This window comes from Mesoplodon mirus (assembly GCF_964341445.2).
Source record: "Mesoplodon mirus genome assembly, chromosome: 17".
Taxonomy (NCBI): Eukaryota; Metazoa; Chordata; class Mammalia; order Artiodactyla; family Ziphiidae; genus Mesoplodon; species Mesoplodon mirus.
The window spans coordinates 3,703,530-3,726,801 of NC_138993.1; the positions used below are offsets into that span (position 1 = coordinate 3,703,530).

Below are 23,272 nucleotides of genomic sequence, written 5' to 3' on the forward strand. Positions count from 1 at the left end.
TATTGACGTTCCAACTTTGAAGAACCCAAAGAAAAAAGGTATTTGATGAATTGCCCTAAAATCTGGTGCAGAGTTATACTCCTTTGTTTCTAAATCCAAAATTGAAAAAGTTTTGAGTTCCACGCTTTTCCCCCTAAATTTGGGGTGTGGACATTTGGTAGGGAAGCCTAATGGAGCTTCCGTGGAGCCACTTCTGTTCTTTATGAATCTCACTTGGTGGGGAAGCCGTGCGTCTTGCTGCAGGAACTCAATGTGTTGTATTACAGGGTGTAGTGCCTGGCCCCCCTGGGGATGTAGTGGCATACGGTGTGTGCACATACTTCTGCGAGATGTGTAAAATTCTGGATTCGGAAGCATAACTGGCCCCAGGTTTCGGATGGAACTGTGTACCTTGTGTCCTTTATTTGTATGTCTTGGAAGTTACTCTGTCATCAGCTACTGTGACAGCCACTCCCGCTGGCGGAAAAGGAGATGCTTCCACCAGAAGGGGGAGCTATGGTCCCACCAGACGGACGGGGAAGACAGTACTTGGTAGAAGGCATCTGCAGGGGGATGGATGGATGGATGCAGGGAGAGGGAGAGAGGGAGGGAGAGGAGGGGAGGGATTGGGAAGAGGCATGGATAGAGAGGTTTATGGCTGGGGAGCTGGTTGTTTTGAGATTTTTTGGGATTTTAATACTTTGCACTTCAGGTAAAGAGCCTGTTTTTCTTCCTCTAGATGGGACAGGAGGAGACATTTGGAATCCTTAACGTCCTGGAGTTTTCTAGGTATGTTTCTCTTTTGTGCACTTGAAATAAACTGTCCCTCTCTATCTATATATCTATCTATCTGTCTGTCTGTCTGTCTGTCTGTCTATCTATCTATCTATCTATCTACATATACACACAGTAAGTCCCCTACGTACAAACTTCAAGCTGCGAACTTTCGAAGACACGAACGTGCATTTGCATGTCCAGTAAGTTAGTTCATGTGTCTGTAAGATTAAAAATGTTTTCTTTATTTTTTGTGTTTGTTTTTTATGTATTACTTGTGTGAAAAGTATTATAAACCCATTACAGTGTGGTACTGTGTAGCCGATCGTGTTAGTCGGGTACCTAGGCTAACTTTGTCGGACTTACGAACGCACTCCCTCAGAAGGGAGCTCATTCGTGTGGAGGGGACTCCCTGTATATATATATAGATGGGTGAGAAATGAGTCAATGACTGAGGGCGGGTCCCTTTGAAAGATGAGGCGGGAGGTGGCTGTGCATGTGCTGGGGCTGCGGCTGGGGAGGGAGCCATCAAGGGACCTCAGCGCTAAATCGGGAGGTCCTCGGAATTCATCATTTCTTTCCACTTCAGTCAAAAGAAGATACGATGAGATGCTTTTGAGTGAAGTGGGTTTATACTGAATCTTGCACTTTGCTACTTACTGGGCAGGTAACTGAACATTTTTGAGCTGTGAGATAAAAGTACTTGGACACAGTATTGTCAGGAGCAAATTAGACACAGAGTAAAGCGCTCAAGCTCTACATTTCTGTGTCTTCTTCTATCAAGAGCTGTGCTACTGAGTTTCCACGGCAAGGAAAGGAATAGGTTTGTGCAAAAGAGTAGGAGATACACAATTAAAGTCTGACTTGGAGGACAAAGGTAGGGAAGATGGAGCTGGGCCGTTTGGGGGCCAGCCAGACCACCTTTTGGGTTGTTTGGTGTTTAATCACAGGATGTGGTCCTATAAAACAGACCAATGACAGTTTTCTTTCCTTTTTGTTTTTACCCTACAGCGACAGAAAAAGAATGTCTGTAATTGTGCGAACCCCTTCAGGACAGCTTCGACTCTATTGTAAAGGGGCTGTAAGTACTGGCTGAGGTCTGCACGCCAGGGACCCCTGCTGCTTCCCTAGCTGCTGTTCTCAGCGTCCTTGATGGTCACCCAGGGTTGAAAGGCTCTTTCAGTCAGCCTGATGCTGACTTAGTAGTAAAAGCCCCCTGAAGATGATGGGGGTTCAAGCCAGCATGGCAGGGAGGTCAGTGGAAAGCTTGCTGTTCATCGGTAGTTGGTTTCAGAAACAGTAGCTGGCTGTGTCCTGCAGAATCCTTAGAGTGTGAATTCTGATTTCTGTTTTCTATCCTAGTGCGGTGACTTTGGAAGATTCAGTCAGTTGTATCAACCTATGATCTTTTAAGGGCCCTGATGTGTATTTTTCTTTTTTTTCTTTTTTTTTTTGGCGGTACGCGGGCATCTCACTGTTGTGGCCTCTCCCGTTGTGGAGCACAGGCTCCGGACGCGCAGGCTCAGCGGCCATGGCTCACGGGCCCAGCCGCTCTGCGGCATGTGGGATCCTCCCGGACCGGGGTACAAACCTGTGTCCCCTGCATCGGTAGGCGGACTCTCAACCACTGTGCCACCAGGGAAGCCCTCTGACGTGTATTTTTTTCCATAGCAGCTATTCTCAATATTCGTGGATTAGTTTTTATTCACTACAGAGGCTGGGTGTTGGGTTTGAGGTAGCATCCATTTGTGGTCTACTAATACTGCCCCCTCCGGTCATTTCCTATGTCAGGCTTTTTGTCCTGTCTGCCTCCTGGTCATCGAATCTAAGTCTTTAAGGAAAGATGCTACTGTTTATGAGCCTGACCTACAAAACTACATTCTGTCAAACTGTGGTCTTATGTGTTGAGGGAAAGACTTATTAAGCTCATTTTTTGAGACTGTGTCGGGAAATATGAGGCCACACTAGGATCAGTGATTCGTTGGAAATCTTACTCGTCTTTACCAATTGTGGGAAGAAGTATTTGAGGACAGTGATCAGAGCTTTTTAAAAAGTGAGTAACGTGTGTGAATTCTAAGGCATCCAATCTGGACTCACCAAGGTCCAGATTATATTGGATTAGATTGGGAAAGATTTTTTTTTTTTTAGATTCTGTTCTCATATGAGATACTCTTTCTTACCTTTTTGGTGGTTTATTTGCCATTGTGTTCTGAGAACCACAGCAAGGCCAGAAGGGGTCAGCGTGAGGTACAGAGGAAGGGGGGCAACCACAGACCAGGGTCAACAGGAAATGCTGCAGGGGTGCATTTAATGTGTTATAGGATTTAATTCTCCTCAAACCTGCCTCCCCCAAACCAAACTAAATTTCTTAGATTTGGGGGGTCCTAAAACCACCATTTATCACATATCTGATGCATGATCCATAGCCTGTAATCCTCCAGCCCTGCTTGTGGGTCATGGAAATAGTCCCCAGGTGATGAGCTGTCCACACGGTGTGTTCTCAGCTGAACCAGGTTCTGTGCGGGGTGGGTCGCGCCCTCCCTGGGTGGGAGCTCCTGCAGCATCAGGAAGGGAGAGGACACTTGAGCAATTTAGGGTGCGCGTTTTATGCTTCCCACTTCTGCAAAGGGTGTTAACAAAGCCTGGTGTGAGCTTTGCAAATCTAGGTGAACGTCGGCCCCGTCGTGTCCCTGATTATTCATTCTCCTGACACCCAGGGTCCTCCCCGGCGTGTTTGTGTGGACACATAGCCACCCCCAGTTTGTTTTCCAAAGCTCGTGACTGACTCCAGCCAAGAACTGTGTTTCCCCTCTCCCACCCGGCTGTGCGCTGGATCAACACCACGAAAGCAGAGCTGGGCTTGCAGCGCTAGACCGTCAGCTGGCCTAAGGTTTGCCAGTCACAGTGTTTCCCTATTTTACAGGATAACGTGATTTTTGAGAGACTTTCTAAAGATTCAAAATACATGGAGGAAACACTATGCCATCTGGAGTATTTTGCCACGGAAGGTGAGTGGAATTTGGAAATGTTATTTCTGCCCTTGGAGCTGTGCTTTCAGGGGGCACTCGGGTGAGCCGTCATGTTCACGTGTCATTTTTGTGCAGCACTTGGCTTGCTTCAAAGGCGGGTCGTTTTCTAGTGCTGACCCCGTCCCCACCCTCTGCACCGGTGGCAGTGACAAGAGTCGTGGCTGTAGACCGACTGCTGTGTTACCTAAACGTCATCCGCTAACTCTTAACCAGAGGGACGAGGGTGAGGCAGGCCAGCCCACGATGCTCCGCAGAACCGCCCTCCAGCTTTGCACTCCTTTCTCGGAAAACTCACCTTATTTCCCAGGCCCTCTCTCGTTTCCCTTATGACACTGGCTTACCCGTGACTTCAGGCAAGAATAGTCCACTGAAGCCACGGAGAACAGGAAGGGGAGTTCTCAGAAGGGCTTTAAACGACACTCCTGTCAGGCTCCCCTGCACGTGGATGTGATGAGAGCTTGAGTGCCGGCTGCTGCTGCGTTGCCTTCCTGAGCCCCTCTGGCTGCATGTATCCACGTCTGTGCACACACAGGCCCACGCGTGTACGCCAGAGAACACACATGTGCAGACATAGGAACACGTGCACACAGGGACACACATGCCCACCAGGGAACACCCATGTGCACACATAGGAACACATGTGCACACAGGGACACACACAGAGACACATGCACACAGGGACACACAGGGACACACACAGACACACAAGCATGGCTGCTTGAAAGCCTGTGTCTTTCACGTGGTAGCACACGGGGCCTTTATTGCTATCTTGAAACACACTTCCCGTCGTGCCTCCTGGCTGGTCCCTGCTCGTGTGTGTGGGCCGAGCGCGGCTTCTGTCCTTCTCTGCAGTGAGGAGTTCAGTCTCATGGCTTCTCCTATTCTGTCAGCATCTATAGAAGCGGTGGTTTATATTAAAATAAGGTTGCTGGGCTTCCCTGTTGGCGCAGTGGCTAAGAATCTACCTGCTAATGCAGGGGACACGGGTTCGAGCCCTGGTCTGGGAAGATCCCACATGCCACGGAGCAACTAGGCCCGTGAGCCACAATTACTGAGCCTGCGTGTCTGGAGCCTGTGCTCTGCAACAAGAGAGACTGTGATAGTGAGAGGCCCACGCACTGCGATAAAGAGTGGCCCCTGCTCGCCGCAACTAGAGAAAGCCCTCACACAGAAATGAAGACCCAACACAGCCAAAAATAAATTTATTTTAAAAAAATAAAATAAAATAAAATAAGGTTGCTTTTCAATTCTTTTCGAGTGTGTGCACGTTGACTTAGAGTGACCTGTAAAGCGGATGGTCTCTTTCATTTTCTGCACACGCGGTGTCCCCTGGGGGTAAGGCACCCTGCTTGCCCGTCCCTAGGGCCCTCCCTGGGAGACGCTGGGACTGTTTTGCAGGCTTGCGGACCCTCTGTGTGGCTTACGCCGACCTCTCTGAGAGTGATTATGCGGAGTGGCTCAAAGTCTACCAAGAAGCCAGCACCATCTTGAAGGACAGAGCTCAGCGGCTGGAAGAGTGTTACGAGATCATCGAGAAGGTAATTGCACGTGGTAGATGCGTTACATTACATGCCCAGTGACACCTAATGAGCAAAAAAGTTTTGCTGCAGAAATCTTTTGGCTATATAGTGATGTTCTCTGATCTTGTAAGTATCTTAACTCACCATTAGCTTTTAATCGTTTCTTTGCTTTAAGAAACACTCAGTTTTTATGAGCCCTCAGCAAGGTCTAGCCACCCTCTGCTAAGCATTCATGTCTTAAGAAGTATCAGGTCAAAAACAGCATCGGCGACTTTCTGGGTTTGCCTAAGATGAGGTGTAACGACGTTAGCTGGCCCTGTTGAGTTTCCTGAGCAGTCAGAATGCCTAGGCTGGCTGGACATCGTACCTACTAAATGTTTTCACACTTCCTGTCCTATCTGAGCTTTACCATTGCCGCTCCATGCTGCCTACGTGATTTTGTTGTTATTTCAGTTTCTCCCAAGACATGAGGTAGCTTCCCACAGATTGAGTCCCTCGAATCTGGGAGCTGGATTTCAGCTTTTTCCATTTCATGTCATCAACCACTGGTCCATCCATCTTCCAGTTTCAGTAGCTTTGAAGTCATTGCTTGCTTGCTTTTCTCATTCCTTTATTTTATTTATTTTTTTAAAATTCCCCTTTGCTTTTTTTCCCTTGTTTGTCATTTTAATGGAATTTGGGTATGGATGGAAGTGAAATCAAATGTTCATTTACCCTGCTTCCCTGGAAATTCCAAAATTACTTTGAGAATCATAAAGCAATTAAATAGGTGCGATGTCTGTGCGTCCCCCGTCCAGAGGTGGGCACTCGGGAGGTAGTTGGCCTTTTCGGCCACTGAATAATTTTTTCTCATGTGTTAACTGTACCACAGCCCTTGACTCATGAGTGGAGTAAGAGAGAAGCCTCAGTCCTGTTAGTGTCCCCAGGATAACCCACCCATGTGCTCTGCTGCCAGGCGGTTTCTATCCCAAGGTGCCTGTGTACCCAGAAGTAGATGGCATGTGCTGGCCCGTGTGTGTGGAGGGGTTCTAGCCCTCTGGATGGTTTTGAGATGCCACACATGTGACTGTCATTAATTATCTGCAGACAAAGGTTTAATGTGGAGGAAATAAGCTAATTGTCTCAGACACTTTCACAGCCTTTCTTTGGTCAAGCGTTTTGTCATTCATGCTGCTCTTACGTGTGTCCCCATCTTTAATGGAAGCTGTTTTTTAATTTAGAATTTGCTGCTGCTTGGAGCCACAGCCATAGAAGATCGTCTTCAGGCAGGCGTGCCAGAAACCATAGCAACTCTGTTGAAGGCAGAAATTAAAATATGGGTGTTGACGGGCGACAAACAAGAAACTGCAATTAACATAGGTAATTCATTTAAAGAATAATTTCCCAGTGCTGATTTTTGTATTACGTTTTTGAACCGTCTTATAGAGGTGCCTGAGGGCTCCTCAGATGCATTGACAGAAGTGTTTTATAGAATTCTTCATTCACAAGATCGAGAAAAGTTTAAGATGTTCTTAGGAGCATTATCTGCCCGTTATAAACAGTAAAACTATGACACCTTCCTGAAAACTATTAAACATACTTAGGCCAGAGAATTCAAGAGTTGAGAGTTTGATTTTCTTATTGCTTTCTTCACAAAAATTTAATCTCAGAGACTAAGCATGTTTTCATTAAGTTTAAATATGCATTATTATTTTATATAGTTACAGCCATTATCATGATTTTTACCAATTCATAGGTTTTTCTAATAGGCTTGAACCTTTCCCTTCCCCATCTGGGTTGGCAACCTCTGCCTGCTAAGCATTGCAGAAATGAAAATTGAAGAAAGGGAATTAAGCCCAAATTACTTCATGAGTGTTAAAGCAGCACGTTTTTAGTTTGAAAAGGACTTGTGAAACTAATTTAAAAAAAATCTAATTTAAAAAAAAAATTATTTATTTATATTTATTTTGGGTTTGCATTGGGTCTTCGTTGCTGCGCACGGGCTTTCTCTAGTTGCGACGAGCAGGAGCTATTCTTCATTGCACTGTATGGGCTTCTCATTGTGGTGGCTTCTCTTGTTGCGGAGTGCGGGCTCTAGGCACACGGGCTTCAGTAGTGGCGGCACACAGGCTCAGTAATTGTGGCTCATGGACTCCAGAGCCACAGGCTCAGTAGTTGTGGCGCCCAGGCTTAGTTGCTCTGTGGCGTGTGAGATCTTCCTGGACCAGGACTCGAACCCGTGTCTCCTGCATTGGCAGGTGGATTCTTAACCACTGGCCCACCAGGGAAGTCCCAAAAAATCTAATTTTGATTGTTTGAATTGTTTTAAAATTATCTAGGACTTCTGTTACCTTGTGTCACAAGCTCTGGTGCATAGGTGATAAAATGAATAAGGGCTACATGACTTGTCATGTGTTGATGGGAATAGAGTCCATGTCACAGCTCACTGCAGGAAGAAGCATACAGAAAGAACATCTGAAGTTGAGTGACTGGTGTCCTATTCAGAGGAGTCTCCCTGGAACGCAATCAACTAGTTCCAGTGGAGCCCTTTCCTTCAATCTTCTCTTTTGAATCAGTCCCGACTCTCAGAGAACCTCGGTTATAGACAGTGCCTACTGTCTGGGGTGGATTTCCTCTTTTTTTTGTCTAATAGACAAAAAAGCCACTTAATCATTTCTTATCAAGACTGTAGTCCTCTTGGACTCCCACACAAGTGAGATTAAAGTCCCCAGAGACTGACATGTGATTCACGAACAGTCTCTGAAGGATTAGATGTAGATGTTGTACCTGTTGTTTCCTAAACACATATTTTTGGAGAAAAGTGTAGTGATGTTTCTGTGTAGACCTGTCAGTACTACTAGATAATAAAAACCCATTGCTTACAGCCCTTTGGTGATGTCAGCAACATTTTTATAGATGAAGGATAATACGTTTGCTTTTGGTGGAATGTCTCCTTCTATGTATATACGTCAGCCCTTCAGGGATTTCCCATGTAAATTTGGTCTAAAACACCTGCTATTGATCCACGGCTCCTGTTCACAGAGGGCACAGAAAGCATGAGAGCAGTGATGCTGCACCTGCCCCGCCCCTGTCCTCCTGTCCTTGTGTCACACCTGCATCTGTCAGGGTCTAGCCAAGTTTAGGTAAACACAAGTGAAAGCAGAGTTCCCAAAATCAACCCAGAAAACACTAATGGCTTATTATTCCCGAAGGAAGGTGTTAGTCGTTGCTGGAGTGAGGCTTGTCTGAACCTCACATGGTGATTGATACCTGTCCAGTTTTTTCCATTAACAGCTATATTATTTTGGGCTTTTTTCAAAGAAGGTGTAGCAGTGTTTGTAGTTTTGGTTTCAGAAGCACTCATATCCATTAGATATTTTTAAATTGACCTTTTAAAAAACATTCTAATCCAAATCAGAAAAGAAGAAGTAAAACCGTTACTGTTTGCAGATGACGTGATATTATACACAGAAAATCCTAAAGATCCTGCCAGAAGACTACTAGAGCTAATCAGTGGATTTGATAAAGTAGCAGGATACAAAATTCACAGAAATCTCTTGCATTCCTATGCACTAACAATGAAAAATCTGAAGGAGAAATTAAGGAAACACTCTCATTTACCACTGCAACGAAAAGAATAAAATACCTAGGAATAAACCTACCTAAGGAGGTAAAAGACCTGTATGCAGAAAACTGTAAGACAATGATGAAAGAAATTAAAGACGATACAGACAGATGGAGAGATATACCATGTTCTTGGACTGGAAGAATCAACATTGTGAAAATGACTATACTACCCAAAGCAATCTACACAGTCATTGCTATCCCTATCAAACTACCAATGGCATTTTTCACAGAACTACAACAAAAAATTTCACAATTTGTATGGAAACACAAAAGACCCCGAATAGCCAAAGCAATCTGGAGAAAGAAAAATGGAGCTGGAGGAATCAGGCTCCTGGACTTCAGACTATACTACAATGCTACAGTAATCAAAACAGTATGGTACTGGCACAGAAACAGAAATATAGATCAATGGAACAGGATAGAAAACCCGGAGATAAACCCACGCACATATGGGCACCTTGTTTTTGATAAAGGAGGCAAGAGTATACAGTGGAGAAAAGACAGACTCTTCAATAAGTGATGCTGGGAAAACTGGACAGCCTCATGTAAAAGAATGAAATTAGAACACTCCCTAACACCATACACAAAAATAAACTCAAATTGGATTAAAGACCTAAATGTAAGGCCACAAACTATCAAACTCTTAGAGGAAAACATAGGCAGAACACTCTATGACATAAATCACAGCAAGATCCTTTTTGACCCACCTCCTAGAGAAATGGAAATAAAAACAAAAATAAACAAATGGGACCTAATGAAACTTAAAAGCTTCTGCACAGCAAAGGAAACCATACACAAGACAAAAAGATAACTCTCAGAATGGGAGAAAATATTTGCAAACAAAGCAATTGACAAAGGGTTAATCTCCAAAATATATAAGTAGCTCATGCAGTTCAATATCAAAAAAAAAACAAACAACCCAATCCAAAAATGGGCAGAAGACCTTAATAGGCATTTCTCCAAAGAAGATATATAGATTGCCAACAAACACATGAAAGAATGCTCAACATCACTAATCATTAGAGAAATGCAAGTCAAAACCACAATGAGGTATCACCTCACACCAGTCAGAATGGCCATCACCAAAAAATCTACAAGCAATAAATGCTGGAGAGGGTGTGGAGAAAAGGGAACCCTCTTGCACTGCTGGTGGGAATGTAAATTGATACAGCCACTATGGAGAACAGTATGGAGGTTCCTTAAGAAGCTAAAAATAGAACTACTATATGACCCAGTAATCCTACTACTGGGCATATACCCTGAGAAAACCATAATTCAAAAAGAGTCATGTACCACAATGTTCATTGCAGCTCTATTTACAATAGCCAGGTCATGGAAGCAACCTAAGTGTCCATCAACAGATGAATGGATAAAGAAGATGCAGCACATATATACAATGGAATAAGACTCAGCCATAAAAAGAAACAAAATTGAATTATTTGTAGTGAGGTGGATGGACCTAGAGTCTGTCATACAGGGTGAAGTAAGTCAGAGAAAAACAAATACCGTATGCTAACACATATATATGGAATTTAAAAAATGGTTCTGAAGAACCTAGGGGCAGGACAAGAATAAAGACGCAGACATAGAGAATGGACTTGAGGACACGGGGAGGGGGAAGGGTAAGCTGTGACAAAGTGAGAGAGTGGCATGGACATAGACTACCAAATGTAAAATAGATAGCTAGTGGGAAGCAGATGCATAGCACAGGGCGATAGATCAGCTCGATGCTCTGTGTCCACGTAGAGCGGTGGAATAGGGAAAGTGGGAGGGAGACGCAAGAGGGAGGGGATATGGGGATATATGTATCGATATAGCTGACACACTTTGTTATACCACAGAAACTAACACACCATTGTAAAACAATTATACTCTAATAAAGGTGTTAAAAAATTCTTTATTTTATCTTTTAATTGAAGTATTGTTAATTTACAATATTGTGTGTCAGGTGTACAGCAAAGTGATTCAGTTATATGTACATATTTTTTCTTTTTCATATTCTTTTCCATTATGGTTTATTATAAGATTTTGACTCTAGCTCCCTGTGCTATACAGTAGGACCTTGTTGTTTATTTTATACATAGCACCTATATATAGTGTGTGTATCTGCTAATCTCAAACTCCTCATTTATCCCTCCTCTCCCCTTTGGTGACCATAAGTTTGTTTTCTATGTCTGTGAGTGTGTTTCTGTTTTTTAAGTAAGTTCTTTTGTGTCATATTTTAGATTCCACATATAAGCGATATCATATGGTCTTTGTTTTCTCTGTCTGACTTACTTTACTTAGTATGATGATCTCTAGGTCCATCCATGTTGCTGCAGATGGCATTATTCTTTTTTATGGCTGAGTAATGTTCCATTGTGTATATGTACCACTGAATTAGGGCGTGTGTTGAGGACGCAGTGTAGACATCTAGACATGGTGTTAGACTTGTCCACATCAGACCACTGGTGACGGCTTTGAGCAGCCCGAGGTCACGCTCCAGATCCAGGAGGATTGTAAGCCTGTGTTCTAGTCCCATATTCCTCATACCTTCTGTGATATGAACCATTATTGGTCTGTCTCCCACAATATGGATTGGATGTTCTGTACATTTTAGTGCATTCTGTGTGCACATTAGGGTACGCAGAAGGTATTTGGGAAGCACACCAAGTGTCTAGTAGTTCTACTTCTAGATGAAATAAGGAGACGAGTGCCGAATGCCGGGCACTGTGTGGGGAGTGCTTTCCCTACGCTGTCTTTGGTCTTCACATGTCAGCAGTCTTAGAGCGCCGGGGGCCGGGGGCCATGCAGAGTTTACAAGGTCGTGCTCCACTTAATGACCAAGGTAGTTCATGCTGGGTCTCAGGGCCAATCAGTCCTGGTGCAGGGCTCATTTTAAACAGATTCATGAAGCTTTCACGAAAACCCTCTCTGAAATTTGAGTTAGGAAACCCTGGAGAAGGGTACTAAATTTCATCCATTCTAAGACACCTTGTTTTCATATTTCACCGCCTCCAGAGTTGGGATGTCTTATGATTGTTTGACTCTTACAGTTTTAACTGGCAACATTTCCCTTTAGAGGTGTTTGGTGCTGTTGGCTGTCTTTAGTATTCGCTCTCTCTCTCTCTCATTTATCTATCATCTGTCCATCCATCTATCCTCCCATCCATCTATTCTCCATCCATCCATCACCTATCCTCCCTCCATCCATCACTTATCCTCCCATCCATCTATCACCTAACCTCCCATCCATCCATCTATCCTCCCATCCATCCATCTATCCATCCATCCATCATCTATCACAGTTTGAGAATTTAAAGTGTAACTTTTAGCTCATACCTTGAAAATAAATACTTAGTCAAATTAGGTTCCAGGATATTTGTGTCTCTTATGAGCTTATGAGTGTTAGGTAGATGCAGTCATCCTGCGTGTGGCTTTGAGGTCCTTTGGAACTGACACGATGCCAGGACCCTGCTGCGCCATGATTGGATTTATGCTAATGAACTGTGTTTCCAGGAGTTGGAAGTTTTCTTTTTTAGCTTAAAAATTTGGCATCAGCTAGTCTAAAGTGAAATTTCAGCTGTATAGCCTTTGTGAATCATGTAGTCGTCACTTCCTTACTATGACTGGATAAAGCATCATTACATAGTTAGAAAATAGATGTGAAGTTTTCAGAGTCTATAATTTTTTTCTAACGGAGATAGGATGAGTGAGGACAAAATCCTAGTGCGTGTTCCATTTTAAAGTCATCGCACTGGGAATCGCTTTCACTGTGAACCATCTGAGTTGGAATTTGGCCGCCCCTCCCCCATGTTTTGTTACCCATTATTTGATACCTTTAAATCACATCTATAGTCTTAGAAGTTTAATTTCTGACAGTGAGTAAACATGGACTTGCCCGCCCTATTCTTGCCCATTGGCAGGGAGACAAGTCCAGTTTTCAGGTGGGGCTGGGGGAACACGGCCACAGCCCCAGTCATGTTCACAGAAAAGTCAGGTGTGTGATTTCTTGATTACCTGCAGCTCTGTTGTTGCCAGATGCTCCGGTATAGGCTTGGAGCACTTATGTTCCCTTATCGGGGACTGAGTTAATTTTGAGACAAACTTAGGAATAAAATAGATGAGAAAATACCAGTTGTGCAGTGTACATGCTGAGCATGGCTGGTGTTAGTAATAGTTACTCATTAAATGTTAGCACAGCATTTGTCATATTACTGCTCAGTCCTTTAAGTAAGTTTAATATTCCCTTTGAGATAGACATTATCCCCTTTTAAAGATAGAACTGAGGCACAGAGATACCAAGTAACTTAGCCTGGGCCACACAGGTGTGAGTGCTGAGAATCTGAGCAGGTGACCGTGGCATGTGATAATTCAGTTCTCCGAAGGAAAGATAGGCGTCAAAAAGATCAGGGAAGGCTTTGCAGATGAGATAGGTTTAAATCTTGAACCTCAAGAATTTGTTTAAGGCAAATACATAAAGAATGAGAATAGCATGAGTCAGGATGGCCTGGTTTGGGGGAAGATCACAAGGTAAGGCTGAGGCAGCCTGTTCCTACCTGTGGTGGAGCCTTCCTGAGAAGCATCTTAGGGTCTGGAGGGAAGGGTGCCCAGGTGTGGTTCTGTGGATGAGTCCTTGATATCCTGGTTCACAGATGGGGAGGGATTCTGCTCTGAGCATCCTTGATTGAGTCCGGAGCAGATGAAGAGTTCCATTCCTGACGTCTGGCAGTGTGTTTCATACACTTACTCTCAAATATTGAGTGACCAGATTCTCCCTGAAATTATTTACAACCAACAACACACTTGTTGAGGGGTTGGAACCAAGTTGAATCCCACTGAGGGGTAATTTGATGGATCCTAGGTATGTGGTTAGTAGGAATCAATTGTTGCTAACCCTTCCAAAAGTGTCTCCGGAGAAATCTAGGTTGGGATATCTTCGACAATATATGCTTACCTTGGAAAAAAGACGCTGATTGCGCGTTCCAAGAGAGGTTTGGTTTGGTCCTGTTTTCTAGTGTGAATGATAATTTTATTTTCTTAAAATCAAGTCCTGCTCTGAGTGCCATAGATGCTGTAATATTTTAATTTCTTTGAGTGTTGATTGTGCTCAGGTAGTAGAAAGACTAAACACTTTTGTGGTGTGCCGTTAACTTCAGCCGTAGTAAAAAGTGAAATCCCAGAGGTTCCCTTCTCAGTCGTTTTATGGTCGTCTTGTTAGATTGTGAGATTAAAGAAATAGACCACAACTTACAAGTGTGGATTGACATTTCATAACTGGCTGTCCTCCAAGAACTGATCTCATTTTATCCAAAAACATTAGAAATCAAGCACACCGAACTTGGATTGACATAATTTAATTTGCCATGTTAGCTAAGTCACATTTAACTGTGTTAAACTTCCATGGTCTGTCTTGAGCAAGCGTTCTGTGTGATAATTAAGCAAAAGCTTGCTTCGTTTTCCAAACAAAAAAAAGAACCTGTTTCTTCTCAGAAACCTTGAGTTTTGTGTATTTAAATTCGTGAAAGTGTCAGTGGTTTTATTTGTTACCCTCTCCCTTGCAACGGCTAGAAAAATACTTTGAGTTTTTCCATAATACCTTTATGCAGCTTCACTTGTCAAGTGGCATTTTACTTAAATTGTGAAATATAAAATCAAGCGGGAAGCGATGCTTAAGCATTTCAGCTTGCTTCTGCAACTGCTGTTCATATCAAAAACTACCAGCAAATCCTTCTGTGTGAGTTATACTAAATTTGTAACAGTCTCTATTGCGTGAAGTTGCTGGAAGTTTCTGGGGCAAGGGAAGAAAAATGATTAAAGTTCCAATATCCCTGTTTGCAAATGAAAATAAAATATTGACCTCCCTTCTGCACTTAATCTAAGAATTTATAGAAAGGAAGGATTATAGAAAGTAAGATTTTAGTGGGAAACAAAGTTCAGTTATTTCCGTCTTGCTGTGCAGAATTTTCAATGGCATTCTGGGAAACTCTCATTCCTCCTCATCACTATTGTTAAAATACAGACTTGAACAGGTTTGAAAATGTGTGGAAAATTGTGCTGTGTTTCCTCCCTTTAGTTTTCCTCTTAGAGGTTGAGCAGGTATTTGCCCATGTGGTCCTGTGATTTTTTTTTTTTTGCGGTACGTGGGCCTCTCACTGTTGTGGCCCCTCCCATTGCGGAGCACAGGCTCCGGACGCGCAGGCTCAGCGACCATGGCTCACGGGCCCAGCCGCTCCGCGGCATGTGGGATCTTCCCGGACTGGGGCACGAACCCGTGTCCCCTGCATCGGCAGGCGGACTCTCAACCACTGCACCACCAGGGAAGCCCGGTCCTGTGATTTTAAACTATTCAGTTGTTCTCACTTTTCAAATGATACGTGAGGTTTTAACCAGCAAAATTATCTCATTCCCTTCACATAATTATCGTTAACTGCCTGGAATAGATAGATCTTCAAGGTATTGCTTTAAGAAAATGACAGTTAGATGAAAAGTCATAATTTTGTGCTTTAAAATTTGTGTTCTCAGGTGGTTTATAATAGTCCTCTCAAATGACACTCATCCGTGAAGGATACACTTCATACATTCCAAAATAAACAAAAATATTTATTTTCTACCCCCCAAAAATACCCCAAGGTTTTTCGCGTCTTAATTGTTGTCTGTCTTGAGTTCTGTTTTGTGCCTGTTAGTAGGGTTTCTTGAGGATGAAAGGAGGACCTTCTGGGTAGAATTGAGCACATCAACGCAGCAGTTCTGTGACTTGTCCACTAGCTAAATGGTTGTCTCCTTTTCTAGTTAAATATAGCATCTGTGGGAAGGGGTACTTTGGCTCTTCTGCGGAGGAGAACCCAGACTCCTGTTGCCTAAGCATTGGTTAAGGCCCTTTCTTGAGATGGTCACCCGCGTCCTTGTTTTGAAGGTTGATATTCTTCATGCTGATGACTTGTTCCCTGTTTCTGTGATCATTGGTCCATGATCATTGTGAGGACCACTTCTCTAGGTGGAAAGACTGTTTCCTTGACTTTTCTCAATGAGATAAATTAAGCTGGAGCTTGGTGAAAAGCACATGTTGATGGCAGCTCTCTTGAGGGGCACCAAGATGGTGGAGGGTGATGTGAAAGAGAGCCCAGGGCCCCGACAGACACCCCTGGACTTGGGGTTGGCTGGGACCGCCGCCTCGTTCTCCCCAGAGTGTGGGGAGAAGGGGAAGAGTCCGGAGAGGCTCTTACCTTGGTCATTGTGTCACCAGGCATCTCCAGCTGTCACACGTGTACTGCAAAGTCTGGGTAGGAAAGAGCTTCACAGAAAATGCGTTTGCCTTCCGGGAGGAAAAGTGGAAGAGAGTACCTTGCTTAAATTAACCTACAGAGATACCATTGTCTCAAAATGCAATGGGAATTGTTAAGAATTAGCATTGGGACACTCTTGACTCAGATTTATTTCTTGAAATGGGGGTTGCTTTGAGCTTTCGCAGGAAAAGTGACTCTCTGGGTATCATAGGCTTCCTTAGAAGCCTGCTGTGAGAATTACCTGCCTTTTTAAAAAGCAAGTGAGGGACCTTGATATCACAGTCGGCACGTTTATGCTGCTTGAGGAGCACTGTTGATTCCATTTGTCTTCCTAAAGCGTTTGCTATTGCTTTAGCGAACCCAAAGCTCATCCTACTACACGGATAACAAGGGTGAGGAGACTCCACAGAAGACGGGTGAGTGTTTATTTCAGCCACTTAGTCACGAAGACCCTCCCGAGCAGTGCTACTAGAGTCGTCTGCAGAAGTCAGAATCCGTGTGAACGTTTCCTCCCCACCCTCTTGCTCAGTTCCTCTGTGTGAGCCCATAGGCTAAACATGGTGATAAGGAAGGTGCAGGGAGGGAGGCTGAATTCAGGGGACGTTGAACGTGGTGAGTTCCTGGCGGGTATGGTAATTTCACGTATGTTGCTCCTTCTTTTATTCTAGGCTATTCCTGCCGGTTGGTGTCCCAGAACATGGCCCTTATCCTATTGAAGGAGGATTCTTTGGATGTAAGTAGCTTTTGAAAAGTTGTATTTGATATAACTGTGTTAAACCCTTTGTTTCTGCTATGACTAATAATCAGGGTTTAATTTTTTTTTTTTTACTAAAAAAACAATTATAAAACTACTCAGTGTGTTTTCTCTTTTTATTTATGAATGGATGTCATAAAGTCATTTCTTTAAACATCAAAATGGTAAGCTCTACCTCTGGTACCAGATATAGGAGTTTTATGTATGTTTTTAGGTGATGGTCATCATTGAAATCCACTTTCTCTTCAGATACAGCTACAGTTTCTGTCATATTAGAGGAAGGAGAGAAGCTTTTTGTGAGGAGCACACTCCATATATAAGAAAGTCTTTCTGGCTAGCTGCATGGTTGAAAGCATACTCTCCCAGTACTGATAAAATGAACATTAAGAATTTGCAAGGTCTGGAGAATAATATACATCCATGTTAGAGTTATGGTTTGGAAAACGTATGATATTGATGGTTGCAATATTTGTCAACTTATTTGCTTATCATTCTGTGATTCTAAGAATGCTCCTCACTTTGGCAAATCCTAAGAATCCTAAGTAGATGGCTTTATATTCTTGATTAAGGGGTACCATGGATGTTAAGAAATGCATTAAGAAGTACAGTAAATATTCCAAACTGATATAAAAAATAGTAAGCCCAGAAAATTGCTTTGTGATAACACATTATTTTATTCACCTAGAATGATACATTTAAAATGGGGTAGTTTTAATCTGGTTTGACTTCCTGTTAGGATTTCCATTAAGGGATGATATTCAACTCCTGGTGGTTGCTAAGGAGACTTGCAGGAGTTTCTTTGTGGTACAAACACTAAAGATGATATTCAGGTGTTAGGAGGTGATGACGTTTACGTGGTACTAGGATACACAGGCGCTTAGTTCCCCAACACCCTAGCGCCACCAGCTCACGGAGACTGGTACAGATTTGTACCCACCCCGCCATGGCCTAAAGCTGCTGCTGAGACCCTGGTTGGAGCTGATTTGAGAGTCACCAGTGACCTGCTTGGTGGTTTGATATGAAGATAGGAGCTCAACAGTGAGATTCCACCTGCAGGTCATTTAACAAGACCTTGTTCCTGACAGGTACCCATGGCCACACTTGCAGTCAGTTCCTTCTATTTAAGTGCCAGTGCTCAGAGCAGATGACAGGGTTAGGTACACTTGTAAAGGGAGGCTCTGATGATGAAGCGAACAAGACAGGGACCAAGGAAGTGAACCACGAATCAGAAGCACTGGGCCTGGCTTCCTTACCTCATCTCCTGTGTAAGTCTGAGGGAATTAAGGGGGTCACCTCAAAGACCATCGATTACCTGGCATCCACCCCCTTCAGTTGACCTGTACGTAGGTCCAGGCTAGGACCCCAAATGCTTATAAATGCTCAGGATTTATCCCTGTTTTGAGTGTTTCAACTATTACCAAAATAACATCTAAGCTTTGTAATACAGAGATCAGTGGTCTTGGAAACAAGACGGGCGATGAAGTGCACCCCAGGGGGGCACTAGATGATATGTTAGGATACCAGTAGAAAATGTCACTTTCTTTTTTCCTCCTGGCTTTTTTTTTTTTTTTTTTGGTTAAAAAAAGTACTGTGAAATCACAGTATTGCTGATAGCACGTGGATTGGCTCTGGCACACCCAATCCTGTTTCCGGTGTGCTAACCAGGGATGGGTCTGGGAGGAAGGGGAGGAGGAGGGGGGCGTGGGGTCCCACAAATAAGAAGGGGCGACGCTGGGACCCTCACTCTTCTATTTGCTTGAAGCTCATTGTGGAATGTTGCCATTTGTGTTACTGGTTAAATGGGTTTACGGACTATATTTAGTTTTGTTTAAACTGACTCTTACAAGGCGCTGGCTTGAAAAAGGTATTGAGATGACAGTCGTGTAAGCAGAAGCTGCAGCGGTGCGGCCTTGCTGGACACGCACGCTGCTAGTTCACGTTTTCTTCGGCTGCTTGATGAATTAAGACAGTGATGAGATCTGACAAGCTAAACAAATTTCAGTATTATCCCCAAGGCTACTGTCATTAATCATGATTCTTGCCCTAAATGTATAATGGTATCTTGAAACATTAGCTGTTGCAAAACGAAGCTATGAATGAGTGAGACTTTAAAAACTAAGAATACTGAGTATGAGAATAAAAATCTACAATTTTATCAGCAGTTTATAAAAAGCATGTAATATTCAAATCAGTTACCCTCTCAAATTTCACAGCACCTACTGCTGGCTATTTCTTTTTTTGGCTGCATTGGGTCTTCGTTGCTGCGCGTGGGCTTTCTCTAGTTGTGGTGAGCGGGGGCTACTCTTCATTGCGGTGCGTGGGCTTCTCATTGCGGTGGCTTCTCTTGTTGTGGAGCATGGGCTCTAGGTGCATGGGCTCTAGGTGTGTGGACTTCAGTAGGTGCAGCACGTGGTCTAGGGTTCACAGGCTTCAGGAGTTGTGGCGCACAGGCTCAGTAGTTGTGGCTCGCGGGCTCTAGAGCGCAGTCTCAGTAGTTGTGGCGCACGGGCTTAGTTGCTCCGTGGCATGTGGGATCTTCCCAGACCAGGGATCGAACCTGTGTTCCCTACATTGGCAGGTGGATTCTTAACCACTATGCCACCAGGGAAGTCCCACTGCTGGCTACTGAATGCTAGACATCTTTTGATATTTGTTAGTAAAAGACAGTAAGGGCCAAGCCATTTGGGGATCATTTGTTTTTTGTGCTGCAATAATTAAAATGAATATGGATGGAGACATATAGAAAATTTTGCCAGCATTTTCTAAGAAACAAGTGATTGAACTAACCATGAAATTTATTTGGAGAAAAGTGCAGTTGTTTTTAACGTGTTAACCTATAGAATACACACAAAAACTAGTTCTGATGAGGCATTAAAAGAAAGATGAATTGGTAAGGATATATTTGAGCAAAATAGTCATTCTTTAACCCAAAGTTTTATGAAATAAGTATGTGTAATCAGTGATGGAATGAAAATGTAATCATGTGAAATTCATTAATGGCACGTATGGCAGAGACTACACTTCCCAGCATCCCTGGGTCTGGGTGTGGCCGTGAGATTTAATTCTCACTGGTGGAAATGTGACCAGAAGGCAGAGCCTTGCAGGGAGCCCACTGGCAAATCAGGAATGAGGTTTGTAGAATCCCCACTCCTGTATCACAAGCTGAGTGTGGAAGTGTAGGTTTGAGGCTGAGAGATGTTAATTCAGTAACTGGTACAGAAACTGATTTTAAGTATAGAGGAAGTTAAAACAGGAAATTAGGTGCTTGCAAAATTATTGGATAATCCTGGAGGAGCAGAAGTCAGCAAGGTAGGCTTCAAGGTCATACGTCTGTGGCTCTGTTCCCAAGGTCAGGACTCTGTCCTGCTTCCCCAGGGGACTTGAGGAAATCACAGCTGATGGTCCAGCTGCCTTGCACCTGTGAACCTGGGACTGGGTGAGAGAATGTGGAAAACTTCCCCTGTATGAAAAGGAATTCCTCTGTCTTCACAGTCTTAAGCAAGTGTATCTTGTTGCTGGAATTCATCCAGAATCCTGCTGATAAGGGAGTCTGGGAAATGTGGCTTTTAGCTTCCCAGTCCCTGTGATATATATATTTAAAAAAAAAAAAAGAGGATGAAAATAGATGCTGAGAGTCAGTCAGTAACAGTATCTAGCACTGACTCATTTATAAGCAAGAAGTGGGAATCAGCAGGACACAGAATGCTGTAGGATCTCATGGATATGGTTGATGTTTTACAAGTTAGACCTTTAACATACGCTAGGTTCTTTACGGTACTTTGTAATGACATGCAGGGTGACCATGGACATCTTGTGGACCTCAGGAGTTTACTGTTTTATTTCCATTGTTGTTGTCCTCATGACAAAGAACCTGACAGTCATCAGGCTTTAAAGTGATGCAGGATTGCATAATGGTTAAGGGAGCCTGCTCTGGGTTGCCTGGCTGGGTTCACACCCCACCTTCTGTACGTGGAAAAGTCTTTGACCCACAATAAATTCTTAAGTCACAGTCACTGTTTCTCTTCTATGTTCTTTATGTCTGTGAGTCTCTATATAGATATATAGAGAAATATAGAGAGATATATAGAGATAGATAGATATACATATATATATATATCACTTAATCTATGTTTTTCAGATTACTTTCCATTATGGGTTATAACAAGACATTGAATATAGTTCCCTGTGTTATACAGTAAATCCTAAAAGTCCAGTTTCCTAATTTGATCTTTTCTCTGACAGGTGGCTCCATGTTCGGTTACTTAAAATATGTTTAAAATACCTAAATACAGGCACATATTCATACCCACAGGCACAGTGCCATTATTTGTTGCTACAGGAGGTGATGTTTATGTGCGCTGTGCTGAGGACTTTTTTGGTGTGGCAAGAACACTTCGAAAAGATGCGTTTAGAAATGCTTGCATTAGGTGACTTTGATTGCAGCACATGTGGGTCCCATATCTTAGGCAGTGAACTAAACTGCCTCTCCAGTGACAGATGCTCACATCTGTTGAGTGCTTATTCATGAGTGCCAGGCCCTTTCTGGGGATTAACTCTCTTCATCCTCCTAGTAACTCTTGAAAAAAGAAATTTTCACTGCCTTTAAGTCTCATACTAAAATATTTGATTGAGAGTTTCTCTCTGTTTTTCCTAGCAGCTTGATAATAACTTCCTGAGAATATTTACCTACTTGGTAAGATCACCTTATAACTATATTTGTTCTTCAACATCTTTTTGTGAAGGTCGTAACATTGTGGTATACTAGAAATGTCCCTTGAGCAATTTTTTCCTGATAATTTTAGGCATGTTCCATTAATGATTCCTTTAATCCCTTGAAAGTACTTACATTTATTTATTTATATTAAAAAATTATTTTATTGAAGTATAGTTGATTTACAATGTTGTTAATTTCTGCTGTACAGCAAAATGATTCAGTTAACATATATATATTCTTTTAAATTCTCTTTAAAATAAATTTATTTATTTATTTATTTATGGCTGCGTTGGGTCTTCGTTGCGGTGCGCGGGCTTCTGATTGCAGTGGCTTCTCTTGCTGTGGAGCATGGGCTCTAGGCACGTGGACTTCAGTAGTTGTGGCATGCGGGCTCAGTAGTTGTGGCGTGCAGGCTCTAGAGCACAGGCTCAGTAGTTGTGGCACGTGGGCTCAGTAGTTGTGGCACGTGGGCTCAGTAGTTGTGGCACACGGGCTTAGTTACTCCGCGGCATGTGGGATCTTTCCGGACCAGGGCTCGAACCCGTGTCCCCTGCATTGGCAGGCAGATTCTTAACCACTGCACCACCAGGGAAGCCCCTACGTATACATTCTTTTTCATATTCTTTTCCATTATGGTTTATCAGAGGACGTTAAATAGAGTTCCCCACGCTCTACAGTAGGACCTTGCTGTTGATCCATTCTCTGTATAACAGTTTGCATCTGCTAATCCCAAACTCCCAATCCATCCCTCCCGACCCACCCCGTTGGCAACCGTAAGTCTGTTCTCTATGTCTGTGAGTCTGCTTCTATTTTGTAGATAAGTTCCTTTGTGTCATATTTTAGATTTCACATATTAGTGATGTCATATGATACTTGTCTTTCTCTGTCTGACTTACTTCACTTAATATGATAATCTCTAGCTCTGTCCATGTTGCTGCAAATGGCATTATTTCATTCTTTTTTTGTGTCTGAGTTATATTCCACTGTATATATGTACCACATCTTCTTTATCCATTCATCTGTCGACAGACATTTGGGTTGCTTCCATGTCTTGGCTCTTGTAAATAGTTGAAACTACTTACATTTAAAGGGCAGAGAGACTATTAAAAAAATTCTTTTGGTTATGTGTTAGTAGTAAGTGCTGTTGAGGAATATAAAACAGGATGGGGAGGCATGAAAAGCAAGGAGGGCAGAGGTTACCCTGTTTTATGTTTGATGGTTGGGGGAATTCTCTCTAATAAGATGGCATGTGAGCAGACTTGGAGGAAGGGAGCATACTGTGGGGTTACCTGGATAGGAGTGCATACCCCTCTTCACCTGCAATGGTTTCAGTTTACACCTGTTGTCTTGGCATCATTTTAAGAGTGCCCCTTCTGACTCCCCAAAGTAACCTGGTTTGGATGGGAAATAATGCCATCAGCCTACAGGGGAACAGTGTCCCAGGATGACGGTTCAGCAAGGGCGCCAAGGCTGATGCTGTATTTGGGCATCATGTAGGGTGGGTCAGGGCGTCACAGAAATGTCAGGGACTTCACCCCATAGCCTTGTACCTCATTGTTAAGACTTGGCTTTTGTGCTGAGTGAGATGGGTGGTCATTGGTGGAGTCTGAGCGAAGAGAGACATAATCTTA

The 23,272-nt window shown here is 43.2% G+C and overlaps 1 protein-coding gene across 1 annotated transcript; it reads left to right on the forward strand.

The window, feature by feature from the left end:
* Window positions 1-718: 718 nt before the first annotated feature.
* LOC309792463 (phospholipid-transporting ATPase IB-like) lies at window positions 719-16,996 on the forward strand (the record flags this gene model as incomplete). Its single annotated transcript, XM_082602133.1, has 6 exons — window positions 719-768; window positions 1,765-1,834; window positions 3,677-3,761; window positions 5,181-5,320; window positions 6,523-6,661; window positions 16,842-16,996. The coding sequence occupies 6 exons, from the start codon at window positions 719-721 to the stop codon at window positions 16,919-16,921; spliced, it is 564 nt and encodes a 187-aa protein (XP_082458259.1). The 3' UTR covers window positions 16,922-16,996.
* Between the last annotated feature and the right edge of the window lie 6,276 nt (window positions 16,997-23,272).